Below are 12,273 nucleotides of genomic sequence, written 5' to 3' on the forward strand. Positions count from 1 at the left end.
TCATAGAGATATAAAAAATAGAGAAACAGCGCGTCTTTCACGGTTCTTCCGTCCTAACATTCGTTTGATCTTCCACAATAGTTTCTAGTGCAAAATATGTAACATTTTCGTTATAGAGATACCAAGGGGTGGAGGAACAGCACTTCATGGCCCATGAGGCTTTCATTTCTGCCAGAAACTGAGGCTCGGTTACTCGTTGCCCTGTTTCCTGCCCCTACGGCCGTCCTCGGCTCTGCTCGAAGGGCCTCGCTACTCTCTTTCCCCGTGCCGGCGGCATGCTCAGCCGCGCCGCCCTCTGGACCTATGGGAGCGCGGAAGGCTCACGAGGAGCAAGACAGCGTTCACGCATGTTACTTACGTCTCGGCGGCGAGGAACGGAGAGCCAGCCGGGCGTGGGATGATGAGGCTAGGGGATCACGTAAGTTGCCATGGGGGCTTCTCACGTTTTCTTGCCACCGCTGACTTCCTCTCATTTCGCCATTCATTTATTCCCTTCCCAGGGAGCGTCCCGGCGAGGGGCAGCGGCTTAGAGTAGAGCTGGGGAGATCATATCCCCACCCTGCCTTGAAGCGCTTTTCGGAGACCTTGAGCCAGGCACCGTTTCTCGGCCTACTTCACACCCTGAGCTTTTAAAGCAAGGGTGGGATATAAATAAATACCCTTTATTGAGAAGGCGTTAGCTATATTCTGGGCTGGACATTCTGTCCAATTTCACCTACCCTTGTCAACTGTATGTCTGGGTACCCCCATACATTTTATCCTATTTCAGGCTCCTGCCTATCCAAAAGAACTTCCGCAATTTAGGGTGCAATTCTATGCATGTTTAGATGGAAAAGGACCTATAACTCCCAGCATGCCTCAGCTGCAAATTGTAGGGCTTTTTTCTTTTTGAACATGCATAAGATTGTACCCTTAGACTCGAGTCTAAGAAATACAGCTTAAAACAAAGAAATGCAGCTCTGTTTTGACTGGGGATGTCAGTTTTAGTACCTATGTATAATTAAGAGGAGGGCAGAGTTCAGATTTGTGGATAAATTGATTCTTTAAAAAATTAAGGACTAGGATCAGGCCTGACAGGATCAGCATCGCTTCTCAATTTAGCTTTGATTATTTTGACACCGCTGTTACATCTGGTTAGCATATTTTATTGAGCTTTGACGTTTGGAGCAGCATTAGAAGCTATTAATAGAACAGCAGAATACTTTAAAAAGACAAATGTATGTTTGCAATGAACTGGATAATGTCCCAAGGTGTATGTGCATTCTCAAAGAAGTTCTAAAGAAAGATAAGGAGGGTGGGGTTTTTCTTTAAGTTACCTCCTGTTTTGTTTTTTATTTTGCAGATGTGGTCTGACAACTTATATATTGCTAATCAGTCCAGAGAAATTCTGCAGCGTCCACTAAGAAATCCAACTGATTTATTTCATTCTGGGAATATTGTGAAAATATGTGCTCCTATGGTTAGATATTCAAAGTAAGTGCCATTTCCAGATTGCATCGTATTGATATGTATGTATTCTCCTTTGATAAACCACTTCAGCCAAGGTAATTATTAAATTAGCTTAGTTGTGAATACTTCATTCCATTTGAGAGTCGCACTTTATCAAGCATAATTCTGTACATCTACTTTGATATGAAAGCCACTGGACTGAGATGTAGTTTACACAAGAGCCTTTGAACAAGCCCATGTGTGTACTCTGGCCAGCACTGTGGCTGGCTGTAGCAGCTATTTTATTTATGTATTACATTTCTATACCTCCCAATAGCTAAAGCTCTCTGGGTGGTTCACAAAAAATAACTTTGCAACAGAAGTCCTCCATATACAGCCTGTTAGGCCTGTTTAGTAGGATTAGCAAGTCACAGTACTTCACACTTCTCCCACTTCTAAACTCCACAGTTCCCCACCCATCTCATTATGTTATATTGACCTGGTTCATATGTAACGCCAATCCATGGATTGTTTAATCCATGAATTGGCACGGCTGCATTGGAGTGAGCAAGTGTACTGCCTCCCACATGCTCACTGCCTCTGTTTTGTACCTGCCCTCATCAACAAGGAATGCCCTGCCCCTGGGCTGCCCAATGCAACATGCAAACCCAGAACCCTGGGCTGCCGAAGGACAAACAGCCCAGAATGCTAACCTTACAACAAAGCATGGGTTCAAACTCTGGGCTGTCTATCCCCAACAACCCAGAGCTCGAGTCTCTTGGTTCTGTCACTTTTTATTGGACCCTGAAAAGTCCTATGCCAGCCCTCTCTGCAGCTTCCTATTCCTCTTCTATTTCAAGTAGGTGAGCAATGGTGGCAGCAGCAGGGGGATTATGGATATTGCTAGAATGGGCCTGTTAAGAGTGGCTGCAGCAACAGTCAAAACCGTCAGCTTCTATAGGCACCTGGAGGCTTTACACATGGAGGCTGATTTGCAGGCTCCTATAGAACTTGACTGCCAAATAAACATGTTTTAAGTATTTTGTAGTTGCCTGCAGGATATTACCAGTGTTGACAGTTTGGTGGGGCTGTGGGTCAGATCCAGTGCTAGTCCTATGTAGAGTAGACCCACTGAAATGATTGGGATTTAAGTTAACTTATAGAGAAATAGAGCTGGTTGATGACAGTTGCCAGCCTGGAGGGAGTATAGTTCTTGGCTGGAGCTGAGTCTAGGCATGATGAATGAGTGCCTGGTTCTTGTCTTCATGCAGTAACAGCTACTTGATTGGCCTGAACATATTCAGAACATTTGCTCAATAGCCCAATGAAACTCAATGTGTTCTAGCCTGCTAAATGAATTGAACAGATAAACACAGTGGATTAATCCACAATAGATAGTTTGAAGATGACATTATGCAATGAAACTATTTTTTAAAAGCGGTTAGCTTTTTTTCCTTTAGGCCACTTAAGAGAAAAAAGAATTTGAAACCATTTTTACACTTTTTCTGTTAATGATCCTATTGCATTTAGTGTTGTTTAGAAGAAAACATTTTATTTATCAAAAAAAGTGTTTTAAAAATTGCTATTTGTTTATCTCAAATGTTCATGTATTTTCAGATTGTCTTTCAGAACTTTAGTCAGGAAATACAACTGTGATTTATGCTATACTCCAATGATAGTTGCAGCTGATTTTGTCAGATCTGTGAAGGCTAGACACAGTGAATTTACAACAAACCAAGGTATTGTGTTTTGCATTCTGCTAGATTATTGAAGGATATAAAATACAAGGCTTGGGCCTGACCTCCTCCCTCTTTTCTGATGCTCATTTAGCTGAGCACTGAATACATTCCAAGATCCTATTAAAATATTTTTTTTATTATTTCATGAAGACACAGGCTGCAGTCATACACACATTAACCTAGGAAACTTATTTCTGAGTATAAACACACATCGGATAGCATTGTCAGGGCCTAAAACTGATCTCTGCTGAATCACCAGCACAGTTGATGTCCCAGCTGCAGCGCCATCGTACTCCAGGCATAATTATATTCAAGATACCACACTACCTAGCTGCCATGCAATAGTCACAAAGGACCCACCAGGCCAAGTAATTTAATCAGAAGCAGTATTCTATGGCAGCTGGCCATGAAGTCTCTGTACCCTATATATGCCTGCAGGTTTCTCTTGACTGCTTCAGCAAAGATATAAATGGGTTGCTTTGGCACAGTCTCCACCCCCGTTCTTTCATATCTTGAAGTGGTGTAGCATACTGGCTAAGAGACTGGGCTAGAGCTCAGGACATCCCTGTTTCAAATCTGCCATGAACTCAGGAGGTTCAGGAGGTTACCATGCCACTGTCTCAGCCACCGATCTGCAATGTGAGGATAATAATACTGATCTAACCTTTAAGGTTGTGTCAAGGATGACAAAATAACGTATACGAAGTGCTATATAAATGCTAGGTATTGTTTATTATTTATTATAAAGGAGTTTGTTTCTTTATGGAATGGAAATAATCCTGCTTTGCAGAAAAGCATTTGACAACAGACTTGTCAATGCTATTGAAGTAAAAAATTGTTTCCATTATGAGCAAGCATTTATAAATGTAGCATACTATCTTGAGGAAATTATTCACATCTGTCAGCTTGTATCTTAAGATGAGTTAACTTAAGGCAGTTCACGGAAGGAAATTTCCTGTCCCCTCCTCTTCCTCGCAGCCAAAATCCTCTCCAGAGAGTCACACAGGAATGTAGGAAGCTGCCTTATACTGAGTTGGACCACTGATCCATCTAGCTCAGTACTGTCGACACTGACTGGCAGTGACTCTCTAGGTCTTCAGGCAGAAATTTTCCATCTACACCTGGAGATGCCGGGGATTGAACCTGGGGCCTTCTGCATGGAAAGCAGCTGCTCTACCACTGAGCCACAGCCCTTCCCCAGGAGGGCTCTCCTGAACAATGTGGGATGGGGTGCTGCTGGGGGAAGGGGAGAGCTGTCCAATGTTGAGCAGGGCCCTTCTCCAGCAGATGCCCAAGCCCCATCCCACATTGCTCAGAAGCCCCTTCACCGCCCCATCGACCCTCTGAATAGGCTTTGTGGGGAGACACAAGTGGTTGCAGGGGGAAGGGACAGAATACCTTCCTTCTGTGAACTTCCTTATCTTAGGATCCAAGCCAATCTGTTCTATGTGTATATATGGTGTATTTGTCAATTTCTTACAAAACCCTTCATTTTGTCAGGTGATCACCCTTTGATTGTTCAGTTTGCTGCTAAAGAAGCACAGGTTCTAGCAGATGCAGCTCATATCGTCAGTCCTTTTGCAGATGGCATAGACCTAAACTGTGGCTGTCCACAGAGGTAAAGTTTTAAGGAGCTTGGGAAAGCATATAGAAATAATTAACAGAGTGTACATTTATTTACCTTTTTCCAGAATGTATATGCTGCCTTTCAGAGCAAAGCCATCTCAAGGAGGATCTCAAACAATTAAAAACATAAAATACAACTTAAACCATCTCATTACGATTACAAAAACTAAAAGAGCAGTCTAAAAAGACTGCAAGCTGAGCCCCCGAGGTCAATCTTAAGGCGTGGGCAGGTTCCTATAGGTACAGGCAGTCCTTCAAATAATCTGGCCCTAAACAGTTTATCCTAGCCCATTCATATCACTAGGTTATGTTTCCACAATTAAGATAATTTGTTTATTAGAATGCTATTCAATAAGAGAATTTCTGCTTCAGTATTTTTTTGAACCACCCAGAGAGCTTTGGCTACGGGTTAGAATAGAAATATAATAAATGAAATGAAATATTAGAGGGAAACTAGTAATTCCAACTGATAATACAATATTCCAGGCCACTATGATCTTCAGGAGGGGCCTTGTTTTCCGTGCCGTGGCCTAGCCTACTGATTTCTGTTTGGCCGTGACATGGAGATGAGCCTTCTCTGTGGTAGCACCCACCCTGTAAAATGATTTCCCCACTCTGAGGCATGCCAGGCTGCAACACTTGTGCGTTTTTGGCGATTGTTGAAAATGTATCTATTTACTTTGTATTTTCCTCAACCAGTCAACTTCTGCTATCATAGCATCATGTATTTTTGTTTTCTTTTTGTAAACCATTTCAGGAGTTATTCAGGTGAGAAGCAGTATATAAATATTGCTAACAAATAAATAAAAGAGCGCCTGATTATAAACTCATTGAATATGTGGACATCCCCCGCCCCCTCCAGCAATGAGCCTCCACACCTTCAAAGTATGTGTGAAGGCGAAGGGGGCCTCAGGTGCTGGAGCCACATCCATTGACACTGCTGGCTCCGCCCCCAGACCTTCACACATTGGGCAGAAGGTCTGAAGAGGAAACCTACAAATGCTCAGCTTGAATGTGCATAGGCTCCTCCATGCTACCAGGAGCCCAACATGCAAAGTTCTGGGGCTGGAGCCTGTGGGGAAGAGGATGTTGGTGGTGGAGCCAGTGCACACTACTCAGCTAGCCCCTCCAAATGCTGAACACATGGAGACTAATTTCTGAAGTGGGATCATGTTGATTATGCTGATTACATTATCTTGTACTTCTTACTATTTTGAAAACAGGTGATTTGTACAGGAACCAGAGATTTCTTTACATCAGGGATTAATGTCTGATAAAATACGTTATTTTTTTAGTGAAATATACAGCATATTTATTTATTTACAACATTTGTATATCACTCCACATCTAAACAGATTCCAGAGTGGTGAACAACAAGAGATAAAATGAACAAAAGATAAAAAGAATAGAACATGGTATTAAAATTATTGTTTAAAGAACAGAGTGCCAATACAACTGAGGCTGCTTAACCAAGGAAGGCTTCTTGGAAAAGAGTTGTTTTCAGGAGGTGCTGAAAACAACCCAGTATTGGCGCTGCCTGACCTCCAGAGCCAGGGAGTTCTACAGGAAGGGGGCCACCACACTGAAGGCCCTTCTCCAGGTGGACTCCAGTCGGGCCATAAGTCCATGTGGAACCACCAGGAGCATGTCCTCCGATGACCTCAGTGATTGGGCAGGTTGGTAAGGGAGAAGGTGCTGTCTCAGCTATCCTGGTCCCAAGCTGTTTAGGGCTTTGTACACTAGTACCAAAACCTTAAAACTTGGTCCAGTAGTGAATAGGCAGCCAGTGCAGTTCTCTCAGCAAAGGAGTTGCATGCTGTACGTCCACATGTACATTCAAAAAGAATTGGTACTTGTGCCATCCAGATGTTTTGAATGGTAACTCCCAGCATTCCTGACCATTGGCCATGTTGGCTGGGGCTGATGGGTGTTGCCCTTTAGATGTTTTGGACTACAACAGGCTCGGGAAAGCTAACGTAAGGTTCAAACACAGGATGGACAAATCCATAGAATGCTCTGGAATAACAAAGATAATTTGTTAGAAAATTTATCTAGATTTCCTGAAAAACTCACTTTTATCACTATGTCTTTTGCTTCCTTGCCAAGCTAATTCTTATAGGAAAAAATAATGAACCACCCTAATATACAGAATTTTTGTTTTCTTTAATTCAAGATGGGCTATGGCAGAAGGTTATGGTGCTTGCTTAATAAACAAACCAGAACTGGTGCAAGAGATGGTGAGACTAGTAAGAAATCAAGTGGAAAACCCCATGTTTACAGTATCTGTTAAGATAAGGTAAGTTCCGATATTGTAGACATAAAAAATTAAATATTTAAAATTAAGTATTTTATTTATAAAATTATTTTAAAATAAAAAATGTAATTGATTAATTTAAGCCTTGTCTCCCTGCTTTCACACAATGAGATGCATTGAAAAACCAGGAATTTGGGATTATTCAGGAATAATAGTACGATATAATTGTCTCTGTTTAACATCCTTTTCCTAAATATTTTGTCTGGTACATGTGCCAGTGTTATGCCTTGGTTTCTGAAATTGTGCTAGTATAGCAGTTGGTATCCTCATTCTAAGTGTGTTTTGCTGGTGCTAAAGCCTTTAGGATCAGATCTTTTTCCAACTTGACACAAATTTTGGCAAATGAATTACTTGGATATTGCAGGAATGGGGTGATGAAGGCCTAGACCCAGAGCCGTTAGTTGCACTTAAGTCGTACTGAAATTAATGAAGTTAGATGCAACTAACTTAAGTGCCATGAAATTGATAGAACTCCAGTGCAACTAACTTTCCCATTGCAGTCAAAGTATGCAATTCTGTACAACATTTTGTAATTATTACAGACAACGTTTTGTGGGGGATAGGAATACACTGAAAGATCACTTTTAAAATACTCCATTTTTTTATTGCTACCTTGGTTCTTAACTCTGCACCACATTTTCATGCAATTCATATTCTTGCTTGAATTATGATATTTCTGTTACTTGAAATTTTAGGATTCATGATGACCTAAAGAGAACTGTAGATCTCTGTCAAAAAGCAGAAGCAGCTGGAGTATCCTGGATTACTGTCCATGGGAGAAACGTAGAGGAAAGACACCAGCCAGTACACTATGATGCAATTAAAATAATTAAACAAAGTATGTCTATACCAGTTATAGCCAATGGGGATATGAAATCTTTAAAAGATGTGGAGGACATGCATCAGATAACAGGAACAGATGGTAAGAACACATCTTGGGTTCATTTGGGCTCCCCTCCACCAACACATAATATGTTTTCACATAAATAGGAAATGTGTATGCATATTTTATCTCTAGCATTAAACCTGAATTGTTTGCAAGACATGACCTTGATCAGCTGACTTTTCTGCTTTACCTTCCCACACTTCCCACGTAGCATCTATGAACCAAAGTCTCTAAGGGTGCAATCCTACAGATATTTACTAGGGAGTAAACTCCTTTCCACTCGATGGAACTTACTTCTGAGTAAACATACATAAGGATCAGGCTGCAAGGCAAATATTTAAGTGCAGAATAAATATGTGAATACACAGTATAACATACAAGGAGGTAAAAAACAAATGTGATCTTTACTTACAGTAGATAAATTAAAAATATGTATATATCAACTATAGCATATAGAAAGGTCATCTGGCAGCAGGGGAGGAAAGTGATCCTACTGTACTGATTATCACCTTATTTTTCACTGTCAGCTGAGGTGTCTTTGTTGGATTCCACCCATTGTCTTTACATTTCAGCAGATACCACCCCCATACACACACTTTTAACCATCCATTTCAGTGCTTCTCCTCCTGCCAAAGTACATTCTCTTTTCTAATTTGCAGTCCTTTCTGTATTTCCTTTATTCTTGCTTCCTTTGCCCCCCTCCCACTAAAAAAGTGCCACTGTCATGTTAGGCTTGTAGGGTCTCCAGCTATCTGAAACTTTTAACTTGGCAACAATTATACGTACAGCACAAAGGGCAGAATCCAATGGGGCGCTTTACACCCTTGCTGATTCTCTTGTGCCCTGCAGATTCTGTTGCGCAAGCGGTGGGTCCCGCCAGTTCTGCTGAATGAGTGGAAAACTCCTGCTTGCACAACACAGATTTAGCACTTTCCAGAAATGAGTAGAAGCACTTGTTTCTCAGTTGGGACAGGTTGGTGGAGCTCCATTATGTGAGCTCCTCCAACCAGCCCTGTTCCAGAAACGAATATTTTGGCTCATTTTTGGTTGCCCTGGAAGATGGAAGTGCTAAATCTTCATTCCACAAGTGGTGGGCTCCGCTTGCGGATGGGAATTGGTGGGGCATAAGCACCCCTTTGGATTCTGCCTAATGCTTTAATATAAATAAAATAACTGTTTAGTTTTATTTTTTATTTCTATCTTTTCCCGTTTTATAGGTGTCATGGTTGCTAGAGGACTTTTAGCCAATCCAGCTATGTTTGCAGGATATGAAGAAACCCCCCTGCATTGCATCCAACACTGGATTGATATTGCTATTGAACATGGGACTCCTTTCACATGCTTTCATCACCATTTAATGTACATGTTGGAAAGGATTACTTCAAAGCAAGAAAAGAAAGTTTTTAATGTTTTATCAAGTATGTCTGCTGTTTTAGACTATCTTAGGGATAACTATGGTGTGCAGTAACTTTTGGCATATTTTAAACATGTGATGGCTGCATGTTTATTGTTATAAGGTGGTTTATAAATTCAGAATATTTTTATTTATATATATATATATATATGAAAAATGTAATCTGATTTTTTTTTCTACTCAGAGTATCTTGAACACGTGTATTTATAGTGTTAACACTATGTTAATAGTGAAGCTGTACAAAACTTGTGGAAGGCAATGGCTGTCATACTAAACAATTTAGTGTGATATGAATGATCTTTGAATCATGGTTTCAAGTTGGCTTGTTTCAAACTTTAAGCAATGTCACTAACTTTCAGATTACCAGAATTTATAATCCATTCTGTAAGATATAAAAGAAGACTCTAGGAAAAATATATAATCCATGTTTATAATTAGAAAAAGAAAGGCAGAAAAATGAAACACTTCCATCCATTTCAGTGGAACTGCAGTAATCTTAATGGTAACTAAACTACTTTCTAAATATTCCATTATCATGGAATCAAAATAAGGAATATTTTAATCTGGAGATGAAATTGTAGGTAAATTTATTTTTAAACTATTTTAAATATCCATGTACAATGGATTACAAATTCCACCACCTAATTTTTGTATTGACTACTTTAGTATTCAGTATTACTTTGTGAACACTTCCCTCTCTTTCCTCCCCCATGTTTAACAGATTTAGATTTGTTCTATTTTAGAAAGTGCTAAAGAAGGAATCTAGTTCCAGATAGCCCTATGTTCCTTGGGCATCAGCAGTAGGACTGGATACAGGGGCTTTCATCTGTGTGTCACTATATATGTGGAATGCTATTGTTTCCAGAGTGCATTGTTTAGAACTTCAGCTTTCCCGCTGTTATCAGTCTCTTCTGCATCCTACATGCTCTCAGCAACACTGCACTGTAGGACTGCAAGGAAAATCAAATGAGGGAGCTCCTTACACTGCCTGTCCTAAACCTTCAAGTGTTGGAGGAAAGAATGTTTCTTGATTTATAAAGGTGAATACACAAGATCTTATTTTGGATTGACCAGTGCTACCCCTAATTTTGTACTGAAATGTTCATTGTCCCCATGTCTGCCCCACACTTTGGTGAAAAGAACACAACCAAAATTGTAGGAAATTAGCCTGGTTATTCCCACACTGTTACGTATGTAACATGCCTATGTAATGGTCCCATGCTTGCACTCATTGACCAAATAGAAGGGTGTGGAATTAGGCACTGCAGTATGTGTGGGCTTAAAGTACCATCATGCAGCTATGCCTGGGCCTAATAGATTAGAATGCTTGATAAGCAGTTAAAATGAGCTAAGGAATAAATTATCCACATAAATAGGTTGAGTACCTGTGTTTTAAAGAATTGCTCCTGTTCACTTCCTGCCACCACCACCCCAGCTTAGAGACAGTGCCTCTGACACTTTAATGAAAATTACATATGTTCATGAGAAATACTGCAGCTGGAAACAAAACATTTGAATGGCCTCAGAGGTGACTAACCAGAGGCACTAGGAAGGAAGAACTTTCATGGATTTGGATAGATAAGCAGGAAACTAAAGGCTGCAATTCTGCAACACTTACCTGGGATTAAGCCCCACTGAATTTAGGAGGACTTCTGAATAAACTTTTCTAAATAAATACTGAGTAACCATTGAACACCGTGGAACTTGAGTAAGCAGACATAGCTTATGCTATATGGTTACAATCCTATTCACCCTTGTAAGACCAGTTTAACTCAACGGGACTTGCTAATAAGTAAACATGCACAGAACTGTATTCCTAGTCAATGAAGGGTGCATGGCCAAGATCACTTAATGTAGATTCCTTACCCCTTACAAACACTTTAACTATTCTATTGCACTCACAATTGAAGGCCAGAGGTAAAATGGTGGATTTTCCCCACATCCTTCTAATGTTTATGGGTGCAATGAGATTCTAATCCACCAGTGAATGTGAAACTCCAGGTGATTAAAGGCTGAGTACTCTTTTGCATGGAGAGATATAATTAAGAAGGGTGCACCAGAAACAGGAGTAGGAGAGCATCTGTCTTAATTGCATCGATCTAGACATACTTGTTTACTCATACACAGTTGTTACTGTCCATATTCCCATTCTAAAGATCTGTCTTCAAACAACCCATGATTAACTTTGCCAGCCAGACAACTCCAGGGTAAGTGGTCTCAGGACTGTAGTTGAATATCCTGTAGAGAACAAGAGGGCCTCACTCCCTTGTATTTCAATATCCAGTAAGAGAGATGTTACCATTTCAGTGTTCTGAGAGGGAGTTCCAGGGAGAATGGGCAGAGAATAGAAGGGTAGCTCAGGGTGATAGAGCTGGAGTAGCTGTGGTCAAGGTATGGTGTGGAGAGAAATATACTGGGAATAGAGCTGCTGTTGGTTGACTATTTGAGAAGTGAAAAACTGGAATAAGATGTTGAATCAGCTTGGTTGGGCTGGTAAATGGACTCAGATAATAAGTACACACAATGCAGAGACCTGTTTCTCATGGAGATTATGCCGTTCCTAGCCTATTGCAGTATTAGGAGATAACACCAATCAAAGGCATGGATTATAGATGCCTTTAAATAAATCAGATCCTGGTTTATGGTTGGAAAAATTATTAGTACCAAGTCATTTAGATTCTTTGCTAGAGAATGATAAAAGAAATGGGAAAGAATTATTAAAGCAGTTGTTGATAGCCTGGAATAAATATAGGACAAAACTGACTCTAGATATATCTCTATTGGCTTTAGCAGTTAAAAACCCAACCCAGGCAGAATAAATTGTATAAAATAATAGTTTTGATATTTTAAAATGTATGTGTATTTT

General features: G+C 40.4%; 2 protein-coding genes across 6 annotated transcripts in view; one reads left to right on the top strand and one right to left on the bottom strand.

Annotated features, from left to right (window-relative positions):
• CBLL1 (Cbl proto-oncogene like 1) overlaps positions 1-12,273 on the bottom strand; it is a 35,731-nt gene that overhangs the window by 20,008 nt on the left and 3,450 nt on the right. The window contains exon 1 of one of the 4 annotated variants that reach the window (XM_084811032.1): positions 359-807. The exons of 2 other annotated variants lie outside the window; for them this stretch is intronic. In XM_084811032.1, the coding sequence (XP_084667158.1) occupies positions 359-485 (127 nt within the window). In that variant the 5' untranslated portion in view covers positions 486-807. Of the gene's footprint in view, positions 1-358; positions 808-12,273 lie in introns of those variants that run through there. One more of the 4 variants, XM_084811033.1, reaches the window with a different exon arrangement.
• DUS4L (dihydrouridine synthase 4 like) lies at positions 166-9,810 on the top strand. 2 transcript variants are annotated; one of them, XM_084811042.1, is made up of 7 exons: positions 166-418; positions 1,343-1,473; positions 3,046-3,167; positions 4,668-4,785; positions 6,967-7,089; positions 7,803-8,029; positions 9,211-9,810. In XM_084811042.1, the coding sequence occupies exons 1-7, from the start codon at positions 398-400 to the stop codon at positions 9,459-9,461; spliced, it is 993 nt and encodes a 330-aa protein (XP_084667168.1). In that variant the 5' UTR covers positions 166-397; the 3' UTR covers positions 9,462-9,810. The 2 variants fall into 2 exon arrangements, with proteins under 2 accessions (XP_084667168.1, XP_084667167.1); XM_084811041.1 differs by lacking the exons at positions 166-418; positions 1,343-1,473; positions 3,046-3,167 and having other exon boundaries at positions 3,888-4,785.

Source organism: Heloderma suspectum, chromosome 7 (genome assembly GCF_057233095.1).
Source record: "Heloderma suspectum isolate Gila_16-S chromosome 7, 16-S_ref, whole genome shotgun sequence".
Classification (NCBI taxonomy): domain Eukaryota; kingdom Metazoa; phylum Chordata; class Lepidosauria; order Squamata; family Helodermatidae; genus Heloderma; species Heloderma suspectum.